This window comes from Canis lupus, chromosome 26, assembly GCF_011100685.1.
Source record: "Canis lupus familiaris isolate Mischka breed German Shepherd chromosome 26, alternate assembly UU_Cfam_GSD_1.0, whole genome shotgun sequence".
Classification (NCBI taxonomy): Eukaryota; Metazoa; Chordata; class Mammalia; order Carnivora; family Canidae; genus Canis; species Canis lupus.
Genome location: NC_049247.1, coordinates 38,811,781 through 38,839,101, shown reverse-complemented (window position 1 = coordinate 38,839,101; position 27,321 = coordinate 38,811,781). Strand labels below are relative to the sequence as shown.

At 42.4% G+C, this 27,321-nt stretch overlaps 1 protein-coding gene across 3 annotated transcripts in view; it reads right to left on the bottom strand.

Moving 5' to 3' along the window:
- LIPK (lipase family member K) overlaps positions 1 to 27,321 on the bottom strand; it is a 42,720-nt gene that overhangs the window by 9,060 nt on the left and 6,339 nt on the right. For 2 of the 3 annotated variants that reach the window (XM_038576060.1, XM_038576061.1), the window contains 6 exons: positions 15,183 to 15,298; positions 13,093 to 13,207; positions 10,107 to 10,305; positions 8,706 to 8,815; positions 7,389 to 7,525; positions 771 to 917 (listed from right to left, as the gene is read on the bottom strand). In XM_038576060.1, coding sequence (XP_038431988.1) covers positions 771 to 917; positions 7,389 to 7,525; positions 8,706 to 8,815; positions 10,107 to 10,305; positions 13,093 to 13,207; positions 15,183 to 15,287 — 813 coding nt within the window. In that variant the 5' untranslated portion in view covers positions 15,288 to 15,298. The remainder of the gene's footprint in view (positions 1 to 770; positions 918 to 7,388; positions 7,526 to 8,705; positions 8,816 to 10,106; positions 10,306 to 13,092; positions 13,208 to 15,182; positions 15,299 to 27,321) is intronic. The other variant, XM_038576062.1, reaches the window with a different exon arrangement.

Here is a 27,321-nt window from a genome sequence, read left to right as displayed (position 1 = left end):
TAAGCCTAGCTTCCCATACACCGCCTTTTATGAATCTTGCACCAAAGCAAGACAAGTGTTAATCAGTGTTTTCCACTAACAGAGGGAGATGAGGCTGTGGGCAGAAGTCTGTGAGGGAGGCGGACACCATTTTTAGCTTTGTCCTGCTTCCTCTCTGGCTGGGGGGGGGGGTAGACAGTGGCTCCCCCCTTCTCCCTCCCACTCTCTGGGTCAGCTCGTGGTAACTGGGGAAGAAAAGATTTCAGCTGGAGAGGACTCGCCAGGAAGCCCAGCTACTCCCCTCTCAGTGGCCCCTGAACTGGGAGCCCGTACCGGTCACTGGAAAGCCGTCCCTTCATCCCTCTGGGTTACAGAAGTAAGTGGTTCCCATGATGACTATTTCCAAACCACTTGTGAAAAAATGGAAAACTGGCTTAAAAAATACAGATGCCCGAGCTTACTCCCCGAAATCCCGCCTCAGTAGGTCTGAGCGAGGGCCTAGGTGCAGCGAGATAGATTCCTAAAGCTCAGCCTTTGGTAAGCGAGGGGCTTTCCAAGGGGGCGCGTAGGCCAACAGCAAGCGTTGGGGAGGATGCTCAGGGCCTAAGCGCTCTTCTCAGGTCCACCTGGTGGACTCCCCAGCGTTGGTTGGAAACCACCAACCCGTAACTTCAGTTCAGGAGACCCCAAAAAGGCGCTCGAGATGTGGTTTCCACGCGATTCAGGACAAGCTCTCCTCACCTCTGCGCAACAAAACAATCCGTGCCTTGGATCCAACTACTTACGCGTACCATGTTTAAGTTTTTCGGATCAAATCCACTCAACGCGAATAGGAAGTTGCTGCAAATGTGACGAAAGAGCTTCCGGCTGCACACCTTTGTGGCAATGAATTGGTCAAAAAACGTATGAGGGTAGAACATCTTGTCACCAAATAATGCCTGCAAGTTAATAAGCTACCGTCAGATCTCACAGATGTGGATGTCGAGCGGGGAAAGGGAGACAAGGACTGCACCGTGGTGACCCCTGCCTGGTGCCGGTCCTCAGTGACACACGGAGGCCGGTTAGATTTTGTCTTCGGTTTTCCCAACACACCCTGGTGGTCTTCCCAACTCTCCTCTGGATGCCTTTTTCCCAAGATCGTCTACTTGGGGGTGTTTTTGGAATGACTCCTGAGAAAGTGGTCCCCGTAGGAGATCGTCAGGGCTTTGGAGTCAGGGGTACCTTGCTTCGAATTCTGGACTCCGTCTCTTAGGCCTCCAGGAAGTATTTAATTCCCATTATCCAGAACTTTCTCAAGCATGAAGCGGAAGATTAATACGCAGCATGTTGCACTGCTGTGAAGACAATCGGCCACGCTTCAAGGTGCCTACTGCAGTTTCTAGACCCTAGTAAACGTCCCCAAACAATAACGACTCTGATAATTGAAGAACGATACTAAATGAGCCACTTCTTCCAAAATCTTTCAACAAAGTACCCCAGAGGCAAAAGCCCAACCTCCCCCAAACGGATCTCTACTAGTGGAGTTTCAGGCCACGTTGCCATTTAGTTGAACTTTACCTTCAAATTGGAACGTGAATTCATATCTAATTCCTGGGCATAGAAGACAAATCTTGCCTTTGTCTCACAATAACTAGTTTTATCATCTCGGGATAATATACCAGATACAGAGATGAAAAGGCATATTTTATAATGATTTTATTTATTTATTAGAGAGAGAGAGAGAATGAGTAGGAGGAGGGCAGAGGAGGCAAGCAGACTCCCCTCTAAGCACAGAGCCTGGCGCAGCTCGATCCCAGGACCCTGAGATCCCGATGGGAGCCAAGGGCAGACGGTTAACTGACTGAGCCACCCAGGAGCCGCCCCTGACAAGATATTCCTTGATTCTTAAAACTTTTGGAAACATCTGTTTACTGTAATAAACACTGGCGTATCTTTCTCCTGGAATCCTTCATCGACAGCCAGTTACAACCAAAGACCAATCATAATGAGCATTTATCTTTTTTTTTTTAAATATTTTTTTTCAATTTTTATTTATTTATGATAGTCACAGAGAGAGAGAGAGAGAGGCAGAGACATAGGCCGAGGGAGAAGCAGGCTCCATGCACCAGGAGCCCGACGTGGGATTCGATCCCGGGTCTCCAGGATCGCGCCCTGGGCCAAAGGCAGGCGCCAAACCGCTGCGCCACCCAGGGATCCCTGAGCACTTATCTTTATTTGCGCTAATGCATGACAAGATCTCACCCTCTGTTAAACTCGAGCCAGTAAATTCCTACTGGGTATGGTTGGTGGAATTCCGAGTTTGAAAAGTGGTTACTCTATATGGTCAAAGGTCATCTTCATTTAACGGGATATTTGGTATCTGTGGAATATCGATAGAATCTACGACGTATCGTGACTTCATACGCCCGTTCCTGCCAGAAAGAGAGGCTGCAAGGTGTTAATCTAGTTCACACCATATTTCTTTAGGTCTGGAAGGCAGTAGTCAGCCACGGCAGACGTAATCTGAGTCATTCCGGCCTCTCATTCATTTTGTCACAATCACTGGGACCCTTCAACGATCTACTACATAATGGATTTAACCTACTTATCAAATTGTAACTCTCTGTGTGTAGCCGTCTACGTGATAATAATTAATTAGCAGCCACAGACACATGAAGTCAACTTTTTTTTTAAAAAAAGAATGGCTTCCTCTTCCTTTTTAGAAAGATTTTTTAAAAATTTCAAACAATTTTTCTGTTTTTTTTTCCATTCTACTAAGAGAATTTATTTATTTTTTATTATTTTTTTAATAATAAATTTATTTTTTATTGGTGTTCAATTTGCCAACATACAGAATAACACCCAGTGCTCATCCCGTCAAGGAAGGAGAGAAAGCATGTGCACGAGTGGTGGGGGGAGGAGCAGAGGGAGAGGGAGAATCTTTTTTTTTTTTAAATAAATTTATTTTTTATTGGTGTTCAATTTGTCAACATACAGAATAACACCCAGTGGAGAGAGAATCTTAAGCAGATTCCACGCCCAGTGTGGAGCCCCCCGTGGGGCTCGATCTCACGACCCTAAGATACTGACGGGAGCTGAAATCAAGAGCTGGACGCTCAACCCAGTGATCCACCTTAAAGATTCCATTTTAAAGTAACGTGGGGAAAAAAAATTAAAGTAACGTGGGGCTTGAACTCATAACCTGGAGATCGAGAGACACAAGCTCTTCCGACTGAGCCGGCCAGGCGCCCCTGAACGTACCTTTCCAAAGAAAGTTTGCATCTATTCTATGTGCTCAAGTGTGACCATCTAAACAGGCTAGCACACGGGTAAGTGATTAAAATAGAAAGAAGGGTCTGATTCTAATTAGTGAACTTTTATTTTTCACCACCAGTATCTTCATCATCCACACTTGGCAGAAAATCCACGTGAGAGGGAAGTGCCAGTTTGTAGATGTGACCGACCATCAACGTACGATGTGAAGAAGGAGGTCACATCTGCCACGAAGGGCCTTTGCTCTTTGTCCTGGCAGCTGGTGGTGAAAGAGCCTGGAGGCCTCTGACTTCACTCTACCTCCACCCGTGCACGCGTGATGCAGCAAAATGACCACATGTCAACCCAGGACAGGTAATGGCTCCTTCATCCTTCCCTCAAGAGAGGGTGGTAGCGCAGGCAGCTGGCCACACATGGCAAGGTACACAGGACTTGGAGGCTGTGATTCCCAGTTAGATCTGGAGGGGGCGTGCTCGTTACGTACGATTCTCCCATCAGCTCTTCCAGTAGCTGAATTTAAGGTTTCCCTTCCTGGGTACGGGGCCCCAGGCCAGGTCACATGGCTTGCCAAGCAGAACATGGGCTGGATGCAGCTCTCAACGGCCTGCCGAGCTGGGCACCATGGATCCAAAAAGGTGGGGAAATAGCTACGTAATGGAAAGAGCACCGACCAGAGAGGGCCTGGCAGATCTGGGTTCAAATTCTGGCTCCACTACCCGTTAGCTGGGTCATGTGGGACTGGACGCTTAGCCTCTTGGAGCTTTAGGTTCTTCTTTTAAGGAATGAAGACAGGGCACCTGGTGGCTCAGTCGGTTAAGGGTCCAATCTCGATCTCGGCTCAGATCATGATCTCAGGGCTGTGAGATCAAGGTTCGCCTCAAGCTGTGCGCTGAGTGTGGAGCCTGTTTGGGATCCTCCCTCTCTCTCTGTCCCACCCCCTTCTCTCTCTTAAAAAAAAAAAAGGAAATGAAGACAACACGGACCATCCTTACGTTATAGATAACATGTAAAGAGCAAAGGGTCAAAGCAAGCTGTAGGTCAGAAAAAAGAGAGAGAAGAACATAAATGCCCAGGGGCAAACAAGGGGTGGGGGGGGAGGAGCAATTGGCAAGCAGTCCTGTTGGCACCAAGTTCTGAGCTTTTGAATCTAAAGCAAATTCAATGAATAAAACTAGACAATATTCACTAGGCACCTGCGATAGGCTAGATGTGATGCTTCAACTACAGCATCTCAAACATGTATGGTCTCAGCGAATCTCCCAAACCACTTGAATCGTACGCATCTTGCACTCATTCATTCATTCATTTTCAACTTTACTGAGGAATAATCGACACTGTAAGATGTGAAATGTCTAATAAATGAAAGTTGGTGCGCTTTGACCTACGTCTCCCATTTCCGCCTCCTGTAGCCCTCAGTGACCACCATTCCATTCTCCTTTTTGGTAAAATTATTATTTTTTTAAATATTAGATTCTACATGTAAATGATTCAGTACAGTGTTTGTCTTTCTCTGTCTGGCTTATTTCATTTAGCGTCACGCCCCCTAGTTTCATTCATGGTGCATGTGGGCTGTATTTCTTGATTTTCTTTTGACCTTTTCATGTTCTTTAAAATTTTCCATTTTAATTTGTCTATTCTGTTTGTCACAGGGGCTACACGAATTGGCATTTCTGCCAACAGCACATAAGGGTTGACTTTTCTCAACATCCTCGCCAACACTTGTTATTTCTTATCTTTTTTTTGATAATAGTCACCTAGTGAGTGTGGGATAATACCCTACTGTGGTTTTGGTTTGGATTTTCCTGATGATGAGTGGCATTGAGCATCTTTCCATGTACCTATTGGTCATTTGCATGTCTTCTTTGGAAAAATGTGCATTCTTGTCCTTTGCCCATTTTAAAATTCAATTTCTTGCTTTTTGGCCATTGAAATGTATAAGCTTTTTATATATTTTGGTTATTAACCGCTTATCAGATGCATGGTTTGCCAATACTTTCTCCCATTCTATAGGTTGCATTTTCAACATATTGATCGCTCCCTTTGCTGTGCCGAAGCTTTTTAGTTAATCCCGTTTGCTTATTTTTGCTTTTATTGCCTGTACTATTGGTGTCTTATCCAGAAAGCCTTTGGCAAGAACAACGTCGAGGAGCTTTCGCCTATGTTTTCTTCTAGGAGTTTTATGGTTTCATGGTCTTCAGTGTAAATCTTTAATCCATTTTGAGTTAATTTTTTTGAGTGGTGTAACATAGGGGTTCATTTTCATTCTTTTGCATGTGGCCTTCCAGTTATCCTACCACTATGTATGGAAGAGACTGTCTTTTCCCCATTGTGTGTTCATAGCATCTTTGTCAAAGATTAGTTGACCATAAGTATGGGTTTATTTCTGGCTTCCTATTCTATCCCACTGGTCTATGTACCTGTCTTTTAAAATTATTTTTATTTTATTTTATTTTATTTAAAGATTTTATATATTTATTCATGAGACACACACAGAGAGAGGCACAGACACAGGCAGAGGGAGAAGCAGACTCCCTGTGGGGAGCCCGATGTGGGACTCGATCCTGGGACTCCGGGGTCATGTCCTGAGCTGAAGGCAGATACTCAACCACTGATCCACCCAGGAGACCCTATTACCTGTTCTCATGCTAGTATGATACTGTTCTAATTACTATAGTTTTTAATAGAGTTTGAAATCAGGAAGTGTGATGGTGATGCCTCCACTGTTGTTCTACTTTCACAAGATTGGTTGGTCTATTTGGGGTGTTTGTATCTCCACGTAAATTTTAGGATAGTTTTTTTTCTATTTCCATAAAAATTGCCATTGGAATTTTGATAGGGAGAGCCCTGGATCTGCAGTTCACTCTGGGTTGTATGGACACATTAGTGATACTAATCCCCCCAATCCATGGACGCAGGGTATCTTTTTATTTATTTGTTTCTGTTTTTTTCTGGGTTGCATAGGTATGAGATTGAATCACTATAGGCTAATTTACTTATTTCTCACAAGCTAGAATCCCTGACTTCTATAAAAATGGTCTTACTTTCGTCTGGCTTAATTGAAGTCACTGGACACAACGATCAGTGTTAGCTGCCATGGGGGAAGGCCTTGTCAACATGTAAGAGGAAAACACACTAAGCCACATGGACCAATTCACTTCAGTTGAGTAACTGGCCAGATTAGTTAGCCGTCAGCTTGCAGAGAGAATCTGGAGTTCGGGATGTTGCCCAGATTTTGAGGAGCTGACAGGCTGAGCGTCTGTGAAGTGTGGGCAGTTGAGTAGGGTTGGACTTTCAGTGGGTGGTGCAGTTGGTTAAAGATCCGCCTCTTGCTTTCAGCTCAGGTCATGATCTCAGGGTTGTGAGATCGAACCCTGCATAGGGCTCTGTGCTCAGCAGGGAGTCTGCTTCACATTCCCTCTTCCTCTCCCTCTGCCCTTCCTGCTCATGCTCACTCTCTTTCTTTCTCTCTCTAAAATAAATACATTAATCTTAAAAAAAAGTTGGGCTTTCAGTGATGGGGGAAAGTATGTTCTAGGCAAACCATGACAGCAATGAGCAGCTGACATTTATTAAAAGCTTATAATTAAATATAATTTTATTAAGACCAGGTGCAAGACCTGGTTCTAAGGGATCCACATGTCTGAACTCAATCCTCACAGCAGCCCTATGAGTAGGAACTATCATTATCCCCACTTTAAGGATGAAGGAAAAGATTCACAAAACATTTATGATCTTGACCAGATTCACCCAGCCAGCTAGGATCCAACCCCACGCCGTCTGCTCCATGCTGTGACCTTAACAGTAGTTACAAAGATCCATATTGCTCCTCAAAAACCAAGGGCCACTAGAGAGAAACTTAACCTACTAGGTTAAACAAATCAATCAACTCAACATTTGCTTTCTCTGTGAGTTGTGGAATGACATAGGATGGAAGCCCTGATGTAGATTTAGACAACAATGTCGGATGGTATCTGAGTGAGCTCTCTGAACCCTCTTGGTAAAATCCCATCACCGGTAGCTCTACATGGACACCTTAGATCTGTTATAGCCTCAGAAGCATGTAAAATGTCATTTGTCTAAGGTTCTCTTCTCTTGAAATCAGTGAAAATAGAGCTCGTTTTAGTTACTACATATTTAAACTTGGAGAAGTCACATACCTTGACTACTTCCCTGGAAAGAGTTGTAAATTTTTTCAGAGGACTCTGGGTGTATTTCACTGTGATGACTGGAGCCAATGCAAAAAATATCTTAATCCTTTTAGCCAGCTCTGGATTTGTAGAGAATGCTATGAAGGCTGAAAGGGAAGAACACGTTAGTTTATAGATTTAAAACAATTCTTCATTCATCGTAAATGATAACAAAAGTAATCACATTAAGAACAATAATGACAGAAACTAAAAGAACAACTCAGAGTAAGTACCATTTGTAGGGAAGAATTTCCTAAACTTCTCAAGGATACAACTGGCTAATTCAAAACACAGTGACTTTCCTGTCCCTGGAGAATTTAAGTCTACTCGTAGACAGTGTTGCAGAAGGGGTTCAAATACGCATTGTGGGGCACGTCTAGGTAAACCCCGAGGGCCATGCTCCCTTGACCGTACTTGGTAATATCAGACAGCACTGGGTTGCAATTTGGGCTTCCTATTCACGGGCTGCGGGACGTCTCTTAGTTTTCTCAATTTGCACACGTGGAAAATAGAATCCTTAGAGGAGGATTCTTCTGAAGGTTGAATTACCCGTGTCTGTAACTGAAGGTATTATTTGGCGTTCTCACCATTCGAGAGGATTTCCAGATTCAGCCACTTGTAAGATGTGGATGATAATGGTCTCAAGTGCTTGTGGGTTGCAATGAGGGACACACGGAAGCTGCATGGCATAGAGACCTACTCTACGCCAGGAGCCTGATTAGGATCCAGGGAGAGAACAGGGACTGGTGGAGATGTTCTTGGCATCGTTGGGGTGGCTAGCTACGTGGGGAGCAGGGAAGGGAACAAATGCCTCACGGCATTGTCAGCACGGCCCACTGATCTCTAGCCCAACTCGATCCCCGTGCCTCTGGGAACTAAAGGAAGCATGGATTGTGGCATATGACCTCCATGCTTTGTCATTCTCTGCTTTCCTTTTGATGTCCTCCTCATTAGACAGCAAGCTCTTTAAGGGAAAGACCTGTATCATTTTTATCTCAGCCGTCCCAGCCTCTAAACGCGAGTCTGGCGACTATGCGTGTGTGTGGTGTACACACGCGAATCATTCCCTCACCCTCCGGCTTATCCATCAATTTCCAAATTCAGTCCTGGGACAGCAGAAATCCCTGTTGTCATCCTGGTTTTATTTACCCTTCGGAAAGCGGTCAGAAGAAATATTTTCCCAGCTCAAGTCTTCAAGCTAGAGGATGCCCAGAAAGAAGAAGTTTTGAGCCCTTCATGAATATGGAAGGTCCTGGGACACTCAGATCACCCCTGCCCCAAACACACCTATGGTGGTGCCTTGGGAGTGGCCCACGTAATAGAGTTGCTCTTGTCCTGTTTTCTCCAAGATAAAATTGATTGTGGCCGGGAGATCATAGTTAGCCATCTCGTCCAAGCTGTCAAAGAGAAAGAACAACACAGTCGGAAGAAGAAGAAAAAGGCAAAAGAACATCATCTCACTGTCAGGCCTGCGATGGTTAAGCACTTACAGCAGACAGAGATACCTGGCTTTTTGTTGACTTAAGACTAGAGTCTATTTAGAGCATTAGGCGTCTCTGCAACTTTGGAGGATGCCACCTTGATTGCAAGAGTAACATGGTTAAGAGATGAGAATTAGAAAAATCCGCTTTGCAAAGGCCCACAGAGGATTTTCCTACAAGGCTCATCATCATTCACTTAATTATAGATCAGATTTACCAAACTCCCTTGAAAAGAACAATACCTGCAGTGCTTATTTTCAAAGCAGATTTGTTGACGTCGGCCCAGACCCACCGAACCCGAATTTCTGGGGAAGAGGTCTGGTGATCCGTGTGTTTATCAATCACCTCAACTGCTTTGGTTCTGGTCACAGCCAGGAAATACTCTCCAGGGAATCAAGGTGATACTTGTAATCATGCCAGGACACGATTGCCCTGGGTGTGGACTTAGGAAATACCAAATGGCTTCTAGGAAGAAGGAGGGATGAAGTCAAGGCACGAGGGCTTTAGTGACCTTCCAGGCACGCTTCCCAGCTCTGGCGGCCCATAAGGGTTGGCCCCGGGATGCAGCAGGTGCGGCTTTTAGAGCAGAACCGGCCGGGGCATCCTTCTATGGTCAGGCTTTCTCTCTATTTCCCCAGGACCTGAGTCCAGGGACCCGTCTTGGCCCTGCCAGCCTGTGATTTACTCGCAACCTCGGCAGACGGACATTTGGGGCGTCATCTGTGCAGAGTCCCCCCAATCCAGGCTGACTCTTGGCTTATCATGAGCGTCTGGTTCTCAAAAATTGCACCCAGAACCTAGGTTCTGGTCCTATGTCCCTTTCAGTTTCAGTTTTCCTTTTTAGCAAGCACACCAGGTAAACGTCCTTTGGGGTTGACACAGGCAAAGCGGTTGGTATTGCTGGAAGTCACCTTTCTAAACGTGATCTTTGCTTTCGAGGCTCTTTTCCTTTGCACACACAGCAACAAGTGGGGTTTCTAAAATGAACAGCAATGCCACGAATAAGGGCATTTCTCCAGAGCCTGTGAAGAAAGCCTGGGTAGGGAGACGTGTGTTTCATTCTAGTGGATTCTACCGGTGAACGTGCGCAGGAAGGGGCAAGGCAGCGGGAGCTCAGCCACACACATGAACAATGCCCCTGTTTGACTGTACGCGACAACAATCGTATAAGTGGCGACTGGCTCTGTGTGAGTCCGGAGCTTCTTACCTGAAGGCCCAGTACTCTCGAGACTTGGGGGATACCTTCAGGTGTCTTCTGGACCAGGTGTTTCCCCGGCTGTTCCCCATCCACACGTCATAACCGAAATCTGCCAGAAGGAAAGCCAAGCTGTTGTTGGGGAGGTTGCAGATCCAGTTAGTGGCAGACGCGATCAAGCCGTGCTGCAAATACACAACAGGCCTCGGAGCTGAAAAACACGTGGGCACCAAGAGCTTCATGACTGGACTCCTCCGTGTCTACAAGCCCCTCTCCGTCCCAGCTGCCTCTGCGGCAGAGCAGAGGGGATGGCTGAAATCGGCCCCAGGCTACCCTGCCTTTGCGTCCTGTGTCAACTTACTTGGGGGACTTAACTGTCTTCTCATGTCCTGTGTGTCTCTTTGTAAAATCTGGATTAATTATAATGTTTTATGCTGTGCTGCAGGCCCTGGAGTCGGGCCGTACTCGCTCAAAGTCTGTGCTGCGACACATCAACCCCTTTGTGCCTCAGTTAGCTTATCTGTATAATGAGCCCTAATAAGAAATGCTACCTCCAATGTAGTCATAAGAATTAAATTAGAATTAAAATCCATAGGGGAGCCTGGGTGGCTCAGTCAGGTGAGCAGCTGACTGTTGACTGTGGCTCAGGTCATCATCTCAGGGCCCTGGGATCGAGCCCTACGTTGCGCTCTGAGCTCAGCAGGGAAACTGTTTCAGGTTCTCTCTTTCCCTTTGCTCCTTTGCTCTTTCCCCCCTCATTCTCTCTATCTCTCTCCCTCTCTCTCTCTAAAATAAATAAATAAATATTTAAAAAGAAAGGTAAAAAATAATAAAATAATATTGTATCATGATATTATATCATAAATATAATATATTATTATATCATATTATAATAAAATAATATTAATAAAAATAGTAAAATAATAAAAGACTATCCAGCATAGTAAATTCTTTCTCTATTATTATTATTATTCATATCAATAACATTTTACTTCTCAAGAAGCATGTGATTACAAAACTACATTTTTCTCAAGGTAATAACAGAAACATTAAAAACGCCATTTTTGAATATCGACCGAGCGCCAGGCAGTGGGCTAGATTTTACACACGCTGCATCATTTAATTCACATTGTCAGAAAGCAGAAAAACAAAATGCAAGACGCTCAGTGAAATGTTACACAACGTAAAATTGTGAACTTTATATACAAAAATCCTGTTCACAATGTGGAATTGGAATAGCTGGACCGAGAAAGCAGGGAAATGGAGTTGAGACACAGGAAAGAGAGAGAAAGCGACCACTTTCCCGACTTTTACAAACGGTTTGTGGTGCTGGGCTGGCACCCAGGGCCCTCGGCTGCCTCGCGGGGCCAGCGCTGGAGGTCAGGCTGGCTACCACTGGCCCCTGGAGAGCCCTCGGCCACCCCGACGCAGGAACTGGGTCTGTGTCCATTCCAGGCACCCAGTGGCTCAGGGGTGGAGCGTCCACCTCTGGCTCAGGCCGTGACCCCGGGTCCTGGGATCGAGTCCCACATCCGGCTCCCCACAGGGAGCCTGCTTCTCCCTTTGCCTGGGTCTCTGCCTCTCTCGGAGTCTCCATGAATAAATATATAAAATCCTAAAAAAATAAGGTCTATGTCCATTCTGTCTACCTTTGAAGGAAATAGGAAGAAGAGCTGTTACCAATTCTGCTAAATTATCGCCCAAGCGCGGTCACCGGCCGTGGGCCCCCTGTGATCCGGGCCCCGCAGCCTCTGTCTATACCTCAGCGGGCCACCTCATGCCTCTTGGCAGCTAGCTGGCAGAGCTGGAATAGAAGTTTGGGCCAAGTTCTCACGAGGATGTCCACAGGCACTGGAGTTCTCCGGGGGGATGGTTGGTTCTATAAGGTCAACGACATCTCTCTCTCTCTTTCGGAATCTAGATTTTCCTCCTTACATGATTAACCATTCGGATGCCGGGAAGTTGTGTTATAAAGACTCCTAAGTGGCAGAGGGGCCAAGAGACGAGAGAGGAAAGCAAACAGTCCTTGCCAGGCGGATTCCCCTTTTCTCCACGGGGATCAAGCTGCATCACAGGAGCTAGAATCAGCTCATTAATTAAGCTTAAGTATAGCACTAATCAGATTTACTTAAAACCTGAAGTCCCGATGACTTAAGGACTAATTACAAATGAAGTAAGTTGGAAAGCTGTCATGGCGGCGGAAGCCAAAGAGGGTGATCATGGCCAAGCCTGAACTTGAGTAAAATTGAGGCCGAGAGAAGTTTTCAGATGAGAGCAGAACCTGGAGGCCAAGTTGAGAGATGTTGGCGATTGGCTGGATATAGGAAGCGAGGGAGAAAAAGACATCAAGATGCCGCCGAGGGCCTGGTTGTTACGCCCGAAGAGGGTATCTCTAGAACAAGACCAGGTTTTCCTTTGTGTGATTTTCTTTTTTGGAGGGACAAAGTGATGGAGGAAAGTAAGACTAGATAAACAGTGTACAGTGGACCTTTGAACGACACGGTCCACTTAGATGTGGGGTTCTTTGACAAATACAGTGCTATAAATGTCCTTTCTATTCCTTACGGTTTTCTTAATGGTTTCTTTTCTCTGCTGACTTCACTGTAAGAACAGAGTATATGATACGCATAACGTACAAGATATGTATTCATTGACTGTTTACGTTACGGATAAAGCTTCTGGTCAACATTGGGCTATTAGTAGTTAAATCTGGGGCGAGTCAAAAGTTCTATGTGAGTTTTCAGCTGCTTGCAGTAGGGATAGCGTATCCCTAACTCCTCTACTGTTTGAGCCAACTGCGTATCTAAACGCTTTGAAGACTCCAAAGGATCCCAGAAGAGAAATGAAGCAGGACCAGTAGAGGTGAAGAGTTTCTTCCTCTAGTGGAAAAGACCAGGCTCTATTTCAGAACGAAAGCTGCCCAGCTGCCCTCAGCACACCTAGGAATTATTCTGCTCTGCTTTAGGCGTTATTCTTTCCATAACGAAACAAACCCTACTTTTTCTTGGACATCGTCTTCCATGAGGAATCCTGTAAATTCCGAGGACATAACCATCTTCGGTCACGACGTCATACTCTTCATGAGGGTAACCCCAGTAGGAAATAATCTGACTCTGAAAAGAAGAGAGGAAAAGAGACACATCCATGATGTCGGCTCTTGGTTTTTATGCCTACGTTGCAATGTACTTTAAGTTGTACGACTGACTGTTCAACGATGTACTGGGACAGAATGTATATGGCAGGAAAATCAGGATCACTTGAGGAGGGTTTAGAAGAAGTTGCATGCAGAGGCATGGGGACGTTTGCCTGGCTTGGTATTATTGATGCATCCGGGTTTGTTCCCAAACGTTTGGGAAAAAAGTTGTATGGTCAAAATGAGGGAAACCGTGAAAGACTGTGAAGGACCCTGTGACTAGTAACAAGTTACATGCCCAACAAGCCTTTGAGATGGGATTACACCCATTAAAGTGGAGAAAACAGAGTTTCAGCAAGATGAAGACTCTACCCGAGATTGTCCACTAGGAAGAGAATATGACAACATCAGAGCCGAAATAAGTTCAGCTCCAAAGCTCATGTCTTTACCACAGGATTGTGCAGTTGCCCATGCAAGGTGCACGACAGGTGTGCATATATTACGGGGCTATTTAAAGGGGGTGGTTATGAGCCTAGACTCTAGAGACAAACCATATGGCATCGAAATCTAGTTCTTTCTCAGCTGCGCAACTTTGGGCAAGTTATTTAACCTTTTTGTTCCTCAACTGTAAAATAAAAATAATACGAGTATCTCTTCACAGATTTGTACTGAGGATTATACATAAAGTGTCTAGAATAATGCCTGGCACAAAATAAGTGCTCTGTCGATGTGTATTATTCTTAGTATCTTTATAGAATAGTTAAGAGCCGAAAAGCGCCCAGAACAGGAAGAAAGAGAATGTGTGTGAATATGAGAACAAGAGGGAAGTTTTGATATGGAGACATATCGTCACGGACTGTGGGTTCGGCACCGTAGGAGGTTCGGGGTACCTGCTGCTTACTGTGGAGAGAGGAACGACAGGAGACGCTAATTAAACTGTGACACTTTCATTCTTATGGTTCTAACACAAACTTGGCTTGGGGGGAGGCCAGCAGTGGTGCACCATGTATACAAGAAAATGGGATAGCCCGTTGGGATGAGGCCCAAGGTAGAAATTGGTCATTTGACTTTTCTTTTTTCTTTTGTTTTGGTTTCACTGGGGGAGTCTTTATGGGTGAGTCGGGATGAGGGCGGATGGAGGTAGGGAGGGAGGGAGTGGATGGAGGTCTTTCTTTCTTTCTTTCTTTTCTTCTTTCTTTCTTCTTTTTTCTCTTTCTTTTCCTTCCTTCCTTCCTTCTTCCCTCCCTCCCTCCCTCTCTCCCTCCCTCCTTTCCTTCCTTCCTTCCTTCCTTCCTTCCTTCCTTCCTTCCTTCCTTCCTTCCTTCCTTCCTTCCTCTTTTGACTAGCACTATCCCATTCCACTCTATTCCATTCCATTTTTTATATAAATTTTTGCATTAAGATACTTTCAGTTCAAAACTTCGAAACCATGTCTGGCTTATTAAACTAAAAAAATAAACCTGATACAACTCATAAATTTAAGAAATTGTTCTAGAAAAAGCTTTAGGGAGAATGCAAGGAAATTCTGTAGAGGTCATCTGTATGAACTCATGAAACTTCTGTTCAGGAAACCACCATCAGATGGTAGCTCAAACCACCAGAAAAGTGAATATTACTGCCCCAACTTGGCTCAAGTCTTTCAAAGTTTAAATTAGGGACCCCTGGGTGGCTCCTGGGGTCCCGGGATTGAGTCCCACATTGGGCTTCCTGCATGGAGCCTGCTTCTCCCTCTGCCTGTGTCTCTGCCTCTCCTTCTGTATTTCTCATGAATAAATAAATAAAATCTTTAAAAAAATTTAAATTAGCAACTTTCAGCTCCTGGTTAGCCATGCCAGGGAATAGGGGAGCAAGCAGATTTAGTCAATGTAGAACTGGGTGTAGACAAGCACACCAATTATATCTAATTGATGATAAATTAATAATTTCTTAATGTTTTTTCTTAATGAAAGACTTACAATATTCATATTAGCTTCAGGATTTGTGATACTCTCTTTCTTGTGATAACCATATATAGGTCCAAGAAGAAGCATCCAGTATGCTGCTGCTAACAGCTGCCACATTTGTGGTCTGCCTGGGAAAGGAAATATTAATATATTTGTCATCAAAGAGAATTCTACAAATGAACTTTGATGTAATCATTCTATAATACGACTGCAGGAGAGAGTAGAAACATACTTCTAGGTAGTGCTTTAGCCAGCAATAAACTTAATATTCAAGACTCATTCCATGAAAAATCTGAAATTATGAATTTTAGTAAGAAAAGAAAGAATGAAGGGAGGAATAAGGGAAGAAGGAAAGAAGGAAAAAATCAACATCAAATAGGTCTCTAATAGATAGCTGGACAAAAGAAGGGAATGTAGAATTTGAGGAGAAAGAAATATAATGGCCAATATATTAATAAAGCACATTTAGTATCTCCAGTTATCAAGTAAATTGATTCCTTTTTTTTTTTCTGATCACGGGACTAAGCATTGACACAACCTTTATGGAGACAAATTTATTAACATGTCTTACAAATTTAAAAATATCCATACTTTTCACTCAATAATTCTGTTTCCAGCAGTCTATCCAAAAAGAAAAATAATATACATAATAATAAAGAAATAAATATTATAGAATCATTCCTGATCATATATCTTAAAATAGTGAAATTTACCAAGTAAGAGATTGATAAAATAAATTATGGGAGAATGGTATTTAGCCACCAAGTATAATGTTCATATGTGTTATGTGAAATCTCTATTATAGAATATTAAGGGAAAAGCAAAGTAAGTTGTGTACATATTTTAATTTCACTGACAAAACAAATGATAAAGAGGAAAGAAAAAGACTGTCACCTGCCAAGCCCCTCGTGATTGACCTCTAGAGCTGACCTTGACTGCCCACGTACATGTACCCACCTACTGTCGTCCCACATTTTCCTTAAGTTCTTTTTTCTAGTTTATCTCTTCACTCAGAAAAAAACATGAGGGGCACAGCATCCCATGATGGAAACCAGAACTACCTCGCAAGCAATAATGGGGGGAAGAGCTCTGGTGGCCTAGAGCATCCAGGCTGGTTTGAGCTCAACCACAGATCACGCCTGCGCAGATGGACCATGGAGTGACCCACAGTTACCTCGACCTCATTATAATACCAAAATCTCCTCCCGAGGAGGAGTGCAACCCTATTGACATAGCATGCAATGTGTGTAGAGGCATGGCTCCTTCCCGCCCAGCTCGACCTTACCCCTGCCTACACATCGGATGACAAGGCTCCTCTATCTGAATATTCATTCTAACCCTGAATAAAAGGAACCCACCCACCCACCTTTGCTGGGAAGTCCCACCTTTGGAAGTGGTCCCCCCGCCATCTGTTTATTTGCTGCAAATAAAGTTTCCTTCGTGCTACCACTCCAGGTGCTGTGGTTTCTATCTGTGACTCACCAAGGAGAACACTCCACATTAGGTCGGTTACATAAATGCCAAATTTTATTTACTTTTATTTTTTTTAAATGATGGTGAATATGTGGGTGATTATTTTCTCATTTTCCAGGACTTGCCATGCTTCATAATTTTTTTAGATCCAGTATTACGTTATCATAAGAAAGTTACTTTTCAAATAGAAAATTGTCAAATTATGGGAGAGAAAAGATGATTATATTCCCCATTTGGCTTTGAAACCACCTAAGTTTAGGAACACCTGGATGGCTCAGTGGTTGAGCGTCTGCCTTCGGCTCAGGGAGTGACCCCGGGGTCCTGGGATCGAGTCCCACATCAGGTTCCCTGCAGGGAGCCTGCTTCTTTGCCTGTGTCTCGCCTCTCTCTCTGTGTATGTCTCATGAATAAATAAAATCTTAAAAAAAGAAAAGAAACCACTTAAATATAAAAGCAAAGAACAAGAAAACGACCATAAATAACATAGGGTGACTCTTTGCAGGAGACCTCCCATTCACTACCGTCTTTACAAAGTGGAGATCTTCAAATTATGTTGGAAAACACACTCTAATAATGCATAATACTCTGCTAATACATTCTTTTTTTTTTCAATATAAGACATGGTAAGTCTCACCCTGTAGGAAATGGATTTTTCAGAAGATGCCTCCAGTATTGTTCTAGAAAATTCCACGAATTTCTCTCTTAGCTTCCTCAGGGTCATAAACTCTGTTGACCATGTGTATTAATATAATTAGCATATCATAATTAATATGATCAATGGAGTATATATACTTTATATTAATGTAATATATTTATATATAACTCATATTGATTGATAGAGCTTAATTCTGGTGAATCACATTGGTAGAGATAACACCACCAATAGTGATAATTATGATTACTAGTGCAACTATCCATTGGGCACCTATTATGTGCTAAGTTAGGTACCAGACACACATGACCTCATTTTAGTCTCAAAATGATCCCAAAGGATAAGAAATATATCTCCATTTTATTTCAAATGAGACTGGGTCTTAAAGAGTCAAGTCATTTCCCTGGAGTCTGGCTCTTGTTGCCAGGCTCTGAAGGAGATGCTCCTGAGAGTTAGGTTCTTAATCACTCGGTCCATCGGGAATAGGCTGACAGGGCCCTCTGGATACTATGTGCCTGATTAGTGTCACATAGAACACAGGCATCATAATTACTCTAAAAAAACAATGAAGACGCTTAGAAGTCACCCCAGCCAACGTCAATGAGACTCTGTGGGGGCGTGGCCAGGGGTCTGCATTTTCAGCCGTGATCCCAAGTGATTCATGTGCATTCCAACCTGGGAGGAACAGCTAGACCGCCTGGATTCCTTGAGAAAAGAAACTTCTTATTTCTGTCCCTCTGAGAGCTAGCACGGGGGTTCCTATAGATGTCTGTCAAGTAAACAGATGGGTAGGAGACTGAGTGAGCACGTCACTTCATCTTAAAGATGACCCCAAATTGACTCACTCTTTTGCATCGTATCTTTCTTGCCTAGTTTCATGTTGTCAGCGAGCCCTCTTCCTCACCTGTAGACCCGCAGACCCCAACAGTTAAAACTAGACACACGCAGGACACCTCAACTCATACTCTAACTAAGATCTATTGTGCTTGTTCCTTATCACACTTTCTTGGGGTATTGATGAAATGTGCTCTCTGCCTGCGCCCCTGCACATACCCCCCCACCCCCAACCTCTCCTACAAAACTCCAGGTGTTCCTTCTGCTGTGAGGCTGGTTGTTAAAACAGGAGCGTCCACCCTCTGCACCCAGTGGCTGGCACCCAAGATAAACTCTTCTCTCTTTTCTAAACCCGTGTCTCTTGAGTTATAGACTTCTCTTGAGCCGAGTTTATCTGAGTTTGTTTGGCAGCAGTGCTGGCAACCCAGCCTGGAGTATGCTTTCCTCTCCTCCAGCCCCTTGGAGTCCCCGAGAGGCAGCAGCTGCCAGGCCTTGCAGGTTGGTTTTCTGAGTCAGCCATTGTCATAGACAGGTTACTAACAACTTCACCCACTTATTGGTCCTCTCTCACAGCACAGTTTGAAGTGAGTATGTCCTTAATTCAGGATTATCTGACGGGAAGGTGTTGGGGAAATTTTTAAAAGTGGTCTTTCCCCTCAAAGCACTCACGACTCAGATGCTCTGGTTTCGGTGGAGTGGCCGGCGTTTGGGCCTCGGAGTTACACTCACTACACGTGAAGATTCCCCGCCTTAGAGCACATCCAGCTCCCTCTGTAACGGGCCCGCTGGAGAGCCTCTGGGCCTGTGCTGGCGCAGAGGGGCTAGAGCGTGTGCCGCCTGCAGGAGGAACTGGAGACTTGTCCCCAGGGATGCTGCAAGAATGGACTAGTCGTGGCTCTGTTGTGCGGCCCTGACTCAGAGCCCACTGGGCTGCTTTGTTTCATGCCTCTGTGTGCTAGATCCTGCTTTGGAAGGGTGACACGCCCAGGCAAGAGAAGCCTCTGTCTTCCGTGATTAGTGGTTCTAGCCAAACAGACTTTCCTCAGGCGTTTCTCATCAGGGCTGCACTGAGCTGCACGTTCCAGGGGTGGCCTTAGCTGCTCTTCCCCATCTGAGCCTCACAATATTCACTGTAATGGTCGGGTGAGGCTGACTCATTGAGACACTTCTTCTCCATGATACCAAGTGGCCTCTTAATTCTTTGCCCATTTGCCATGACAGCTCCCTGATGAGTGCATCTCACGCTGACATCCTGCTGGTGCACACGAATGCAGAGAAGGATGATAGACTAAGGCAGGACACATGATGAGCTCCGGAGGGCTCTCAGTCTTAACGATGAGGTCCCGGGGCCTCAAGTCTCCAGACTTCTTCAACATAGATTATATATATATTTTAGGTTTATATATACATAATCTCTATATACATAGATATATATATCTATATATACATATCTATATAGTCTCTCTCTATATATATAGATAAATTATATTGGTTTATCACTCTAAATCAGCATTTCACACTCCGTTCTATGAAACATGACTCCCAGAAGATGCTACTTGTTAGAAGAGCTCACAGGAAAGCATGTGTTAGACTATTCATAAATGCATAGTTTACATCTTATATAAAACTTATATACAATAGGGGTGTCTTGTGGCTCAGTCGGTTAAGCTTCTGCTTTTGGCTCAGGTCATGATCCCGGTGTCCTGGGATTGAGCCCTGCATTGGCTCCCTGCTCAGTGGGGAGCCTGCTTCTCCCTCTGCCCCTCCCCACTAGTGTTCTCTCCCACTTGCTCAGCTTTCTCTCTCTCAAATAAATAAATACTCTTAAAAATTATATATGATAGTATAGGTTTTTAAAATTATTTATTCATGACTGACACAGTGAGAGGCAGAAACATAGGCAGAGGGAGAAGCAGGCTCCCTGCAGGGAGCCCGATGCAGGACTCGATCCTGGGACCCCGGGGTCACAACCTGAGCTGAAGGCAGACACTCAAACACTAGGCCACCCTGGCGTCCCTATGATAGTATGTTTATCATCCTTGGTTCTTGCCCACTAATCCATTAGATTATACAAATATGCCTCCTTATCTTTCCAAATGTCCCCTAGGGTGAACAATACTGCTATCATCATAAGTACATATATATGTAATGACTTGCTCTGGGAGTCTTAGCTTACAATATTATAACTAAGGGTCAGTGTAGTCCTGCAATCCTGACCAGTTTTACTGTATTCTCATTTGCTCTTAAAATTTTATTGTTTGAATAACATCAACATACTATGGCCCAAATTTTCTAAGGAACACTCTTGGGAAATATATACACATGCATATATATATACACACACACAAATACATATAGATATATATTTTTTCCTGTTCACTACACCAAAAAAAAAAAAATTGTATAATCAAGGGAAGACTAAAATGACACAAGTAGCTCCAAGTTGGAACCTCATCTTTGAAAAGTTTTCTGCAGACAGATGCTCTCCACAGGGGTGAGACCTGCTACAGACTCACCCAGCTTTGGGTGGGAAAAGGTAACACAAGGAATGCGAGTACTTGTAAGACTGTCCTTCGTTGCTCAAGAATCTTTCTCTAATGCTTGTTTTCTGTCTTTCTCCCAAGCTAGGCAGCCAGGGAGAAAAGGGAACTTTCAAAAGAATATTGCCTTGCTGCATTTTCTGTTTCAAATTGGGTTTAAATATTTTATATCGAGTGCATGTGAATTATATGTAGGCAACTCTTGCAAGTAATGCATTTTGCACTCATGGACGCGTTGGTTATGACATCAAGGATACCAATTTCTAAACAAAAACATAATAGAAATAAATAGAGATGTTTGTTCCACTTTTCTCATTGCTTCATGATAGTTGCTGTCAGGCTTATCAAGCAGCCATTTAATCAGGGCTGACGTCAATGGTTGGACAGCATTCTCAGTGAATCCACACCCCAATTCTTAACTACACTGCATATACGGGGTGAGAATTGGCCAGAATATGCCAGTAGGTACAAAGACCCCGTCATTAGTGTTATTTTTCCATTGAGCAGACAGAGATTCATCAGAGCGAGACTTAGCAACTGGTCTTTCTGTGTTTCCAAAGCTTGCTTAGGAAAATTTTTGCAATTAAGTGAATAAAAATACTACATGTAAAATTAGTAATATGTAATATAATTATGTTAACTTATAATAATATAATGATGTATATTAACGTATTAGGAGAGAGAAAAGCTAACAATCAATACTGCAAGTTTCTACCTTATTAAGTAAAAAAAAAAAAAAAGAAAAGCCCATAGTAAGTAGGAGAAAAGAAGTAATACAGATAAGAGAATATAATCAATAAAATGAAAAAAAGAAACTAACAAACTCCAAAGTTGGTCCTTTGATGAGATTAATAAAACTGATAAGCACCAGGAAGACTAATCAAGAAAAAAACAGTTATATAAAGTATCAGAATCAGAAATTTGAAAATGAATATCATGGACTGTATCACAAATAATAAAATTGTAATAAGGGAATATGGGGAGAACAACATGCCACTTAGTTTAATAAATTACATTAACTGGACAAATTCTTTGAAAAACACAACTTCAACAATTTTCATTTCAAGAAAAAATAGAACATTTGATGAGTGCTATTCTATTAAAGAAATTGAATTAGTTTTCAGAAGCTTTTACACACAAAAATCCCACTTTTGAGTATCTTGACTACTAAATATTAGTCTTATCTGTTAAAAATTTTTTTTGAGTTGAGCCATGTTCTACTTTGATCCTAAAAAGACATGAATAGGGCCGCCTGGGTGGCTCAGTGGGTTAAGCTTCTGACTCTTGATTTTGGCTCAGGTCATTATCTCAAGGTCATGAGATCAAGCTCTGTATTGGGCTCTATGCTGGGCGTGGAGTCTGCTAGGGTTCTCTCCTTCTGTCCCTCTCTCAGCTTACACTCTCTCTCAAAAAAAAAATAAAATAAAATAAATAAATAAATCTTTTAAAAATATAATTTCTTTAAAAAAAAGACATGAATAATAAAAAGAAACCTCAATGGTTTCCTTACTGAGTATCCCATTTAACATTTAAGGAAGAAATTAAACCAAAAAAAAAAAAAAAGAATGAAAGAAAAGGAAGAAACTCTTCCCAACTCATTTTATGAGGCTCAAATAAATTTACATTATATTGTGAAGTGACCTAAAGAGCCAAAACATATTTGCAAAAGAAACAAAGTTGGATAACAAGTACTACTTGATTTCAAGATTTCCAAGCTATAGTAATCAACACTGACTGTGTGGTAGTGTCACAAGATAAATATCTAGTACAAAGGGATACAACAACTGGTGCACAAATATACACATACCCAGAATCAACTGAATTTGCACAAAGCTTATAATTCAGTAACAAAGAATCATATTTGCAAGAATGGTCCTAGAACTGTGCATAAAAGAAAAATAAGTCAAGCTCAACCTTTAACTCACACCATTTACAAAAGCTAAAAGTAAATTATTGGCCTAAACATAAGAGCAAAAACAGTAAAGTTTAAACAAAAACACAGAAAATCTTTGTGACATCAGGGTAGGCAAATATATCTTAGGACACAAAAATACATGAAAGACAAAAATGATAAATTGTATCTCACTCAAATTAAAAACTGTACTGCTAAAAAGACAACACTAAGAAATTTAAATATCAAGCCATTGATCTTAAGAAAATATCTGTAAAACAGAAATCTGACAGAGAAATTTTATCCGGAATATATAAAAATAGCTTGCAATTCAGTAAGAAGCCAAATAGCCAATAATAAAATGGACAAAAGTTTTGAACAGGAGAAGGCATGTGAATGGCTAATAAGTACATGAAGGGGTGCCCCATGCATTTCATCGTCAGGGAAATACAAATTGAGATAACAGTGAGATAGCGCTTCCCACCCACTAGAACAGCTGGGATTTAAAAGGCCGATGGTTGGCAAGGACTTTGAGCAACTGAAACTCCTGTGCCTGGAATCCGGGCACCTGGGTGACGAATATTTAATATCAACACTGATCTTCTGGCGGGCGCCTGGGTGGCTCAGGCGTGAAGCATCTGCCTTCTGCTCAGGTCATGATCTCAGGGTCCTGGGGTGGAGCCCTGCTCAGGGTGGAGTCTAATTCTCACTCCTCCTCTCCCCGTCCCCTATGCTTGTGCATGACCCCCCCCCCCCTCCGCCTTTCTCTTTCTCCCTCAAATAAATAAATAAAACCTTAAAAAAAAAAAAAAGACTGGTCTTACAACAGTTACATGGTTTTATTTGTCAGGGCTCGTGCCTTGCACTTTTACAACACGGAATCACATTACAATATACAAGCCACACCTCAATGAAGTGTTGAGAACAAAAAGAAGCAGCAACCACAGTGGCCAATATCCTGGCCCTGTTGGTACCCTCCACTCCCTTTCTCAAACCTCATAATCTCAAATACTGGGGCCTTCAACCCTGTCTCCCAGAGAGTCTGATTCTAAGGTAAAGCAGAGACTCAAGAGCTGCATTTTTCTTCTTTTTTTTCTTTACTTATTTTTTTAAGAACTGCATTTTCAATTAGTGCCCCCAGGTGGTTCTCCGTGTAGGTGGCTCCAAATTCACACTTGGAGACACACGTCACTAGACAGATTTAGTCCCTAGTTCTCTGTGTCCTTGTTCCCCGCACCTGCGATGTCCCTACTGTCATCTCTCCGAACTCTCCCTCTTGCCTGGTTCAACTCTTTTGAGTCATTCTCTGACTGCCCTTTGCTCTGAAATCTTCTTCTAACAAATTTGAAGATGACATCATTTCCCAATGGCTTAATTTCTGTTGTCTCTTAAATTACACAGCAAGCTGCCTGTCGTAGCCCTCCTTCATAAACATTCCAAAGATGAATAGTACATAGTTCAGTAGTAATTGGGAAAAGCTTGAATTGTCAGCCTTTTCAAAGGAGATCCGAATGACAACGCCTGTAGAAATAACCCAACACTCCTCCGGAGCATCAGCTCAATTTGCTCTTTTGTTTTGCTTCTTGGCTGACATTTCTTTTTTTTTTTTTAATTTATTTTTTATTGGTGTTCAATTTACTAACATACAGAATAACCCCCAGTGCCCGTCACCTATTCACTCCCACCCCCCGCCCTCCTCCCCTTCTACCACCCCTAGTTCGTTTCCCAGAGTTAGGAGTCTTTACGTTCTGTCTCCCTTTCTGATATTTCCCACACATTTGGCTGACATTTCACTTAACTGTGCAACAAGAAAATATCTTGGCACTCTGCTTTGTGTTTCACCTCTAAGTCCTCATTTTAAGGGCAGATTTCCAGGCTTCGTTTTTGAAAGAGAACTGATGATATTTGGCATATATTAGATGCCTGATAATATTGTTAGATTCTAACTCAACTGACAGGTCACAGAGCCAAGCTCATGCCATCTGCATGTGCTGTTATGTCATTCAAACTGATTTCTCTTTCAGATATAACCTTTATAGAGAAATCATAAAACCCTGAGATCATGACCCAAGCCAAAATCAAGAGTTGGTCATTCTGAGCACCCCAGGTGGCCCACTCTTGTTTGTAGTATGCTTCCTGTGTAATAATAATTTTTGAAAATAACTTTGGACCAGGAACTTTTCAAAGCAGTTTATATGAATTAACTTATTTAATCCAGAAAACAACTTTATTAGTGGGTCGTACAGTCCATCACTACCCTGTGCTGGAGCATTCCTTGGATCAGTTCATTTCACGACTATTGGCGAGACCACATTTCATAGAATTGTCAGTCATTTAATATAGAAAGATACAAGCGAAAAATTGACTTCAAAAGAAGTTGGTCACCTTGTCACTTCCTCATCCTGGCCCTGTGGTAAAAAATGGGATAAAATTCTTTGTTCAAGAGAAGGAGAAATTATTGATCATTGATGTGCACCACTCCAAAGGGTCTGCTTTTTCCCTCTCTGTCTCTTCCTCCTTCCCTCCTGCCTTCCCTCTCTTTTTCCTCCTCCTTTTTCCTTCTCCCTACATCATTCTCGTTCTCTCTTCCACCTTCCTTCCCACTGTAGCAGAAAGAATCACACTAGCAGTTAGGTTTTAAAGGGCTCTTAGGGGCACCTGGGTAGCTCAGTTGGTAAGTGTCTGACTCCTCATTCTGGCTCAGGTCATGATCTCAGGGCTGTGAATGGAGCCCTGCATCGGGCTTAGCAGGAAGTCTACTTGAGGATTCTCTCTCTCTCTCTCTCTCTCTCTCTCTCTAAGATTGATTAAATAAATAAATAAATAAATAAATAAATAAATAAATAAATAAATAAATCTTAAAAAAATAAAGGGCTTTTAAAGAGGACTTTTCTGAGGCAAATAAACAGAAGTGTAAACTGCACAGGTAAATCAGATTTAGATCCCCGCCAAGGCTGTAATTAGGCTGAACAGGTGCTGTGGTTAATGGGAAGAGGAAAACAAACTTTAGCTCAAATGACTCACAGTGTGGGGTCTGGAATAATAAAAATACGCTGTCTGGCTTAATCGAGGATTATTCTGAGCAAGCTGTGATGTATTTACAGCAAGTACTTTATCTGTTCACTATTTACAGGAATTCAGGCCATTAACACGTGGCACCTGGTAGGCCCACAATATGGATTTGCTAAATAACATGAGATTGGTAAAGAGGTAAATGCAAATCACTTGCTTTTTTAATTGTTGTTATTGCTGGTTTTAACTCTTTTAGTTGAAAATATTACTGAAATGTATATTTCCCATATATTTAGAAAGTGACAAAAGAAAATTATTTTAACTAAAGAGGCTCAGCTGGAGTACTTTCCTTCCTGATAAATTGTTCTTAACCTTCTGGGTGGCTCCTCGGTACCCAAGATTATTAGAAGAATATGGAAATTAATCAAATTAGAAAATAAAAGATCAGTTTCAAAACTGGAAAATATATTTGACAAAACTCGACTCCTCTTCCTAACCAAAAGTAGAAATAGAAATTTCTCAATTAGTTGAAAGACTCTTACGAAAAATTCTCCAGGGACGCCTGAGTGGCTCAGCAGTTGAGCACCTGCCTTTGGCTCAGGGCGTGATCCCGGATTCTTGGGTTCGAGTCCCACATCGGGCTCCCTGCATGGAGCCTGCTTCTGCCTCTGCCTGTGTTTCTGCCTCTCTCTCTGTGTCTCTCATAAATAAATAAAAATCTTTTTTAAAAAAAGGAAAAATTTCCAGCTGTGATTATTATAATCAACAGTAAAATACTCAATACTTTCACTTTAAGAATGGGACAAAAGACAGGATATCTGCTCGTATCACTTCTCTTCAGCATGATGCAGCAGGTGATATTAAATAAAATAGAGTGAAAAATGAAAATGGAAAAACAGAAAAGCATAAAGATGGGAAAGTAGAAGTGGAACTATGTCTGCAGATGACATAATAATGTATTTAGAAAATGCTAACTAATGTGAACAAAAATTACTAGATCTAATGAGTAAATGCAGAAAAGTATCAGCACACAAGGTCAATATAAAAAATATGCTAACAAAAATATGCTTAGAAAACAAAAATTTTAAAATATGAATTAAATGGCATAAAAAACAAAACTAATAAGTAACAATTTGAACAAAAGGCAAGATCTTCACACTAAAAATTGCAAAGCTTTGAGAAACCTAAATAAATGGAGAGAAATCACCTACTTTATATATAAAAGACTCCATATTGCTAAGCGGTAGTTCCCAAATTGAACTATATATGGATTAAGTTCCAGGGACAATTCCTGCAGACTTGTTAATAAAAAATGACAATCTACTTTCTTAAAAATAAAAAAAAATATTTTTTAAATTTATTCCTGAGAGACACAGAGAGAGGCAGAGACCCAGGCAGAGGGAGAAGCAGGCTTCCTGTGGGGAGCCCAATGGGGGACTCAATCCCAGGACCCTGGGATCATGCCCTGAACCAAAGGCAGGCACTCAACAACTGAGCCCCCCCAGGCATCCCTGACAAGATGCTTTTAAAATTTATATAGAAATATAAAGACCATATGATAGCTCAAGCTAGTTTTAGAAAGAATAACGAAATTGGAGGACCTATATTGTAAAATTTCAAGAATTTGCTATGTAACCACTGTAATCAATGCAATGTGGTACTGGCAAAAGGATTGAGAAAGATCCATTAAAAGATTAGAGTACAGGAACAGACTAAATTACATGTGATCTAACAAATTTTGACATATGC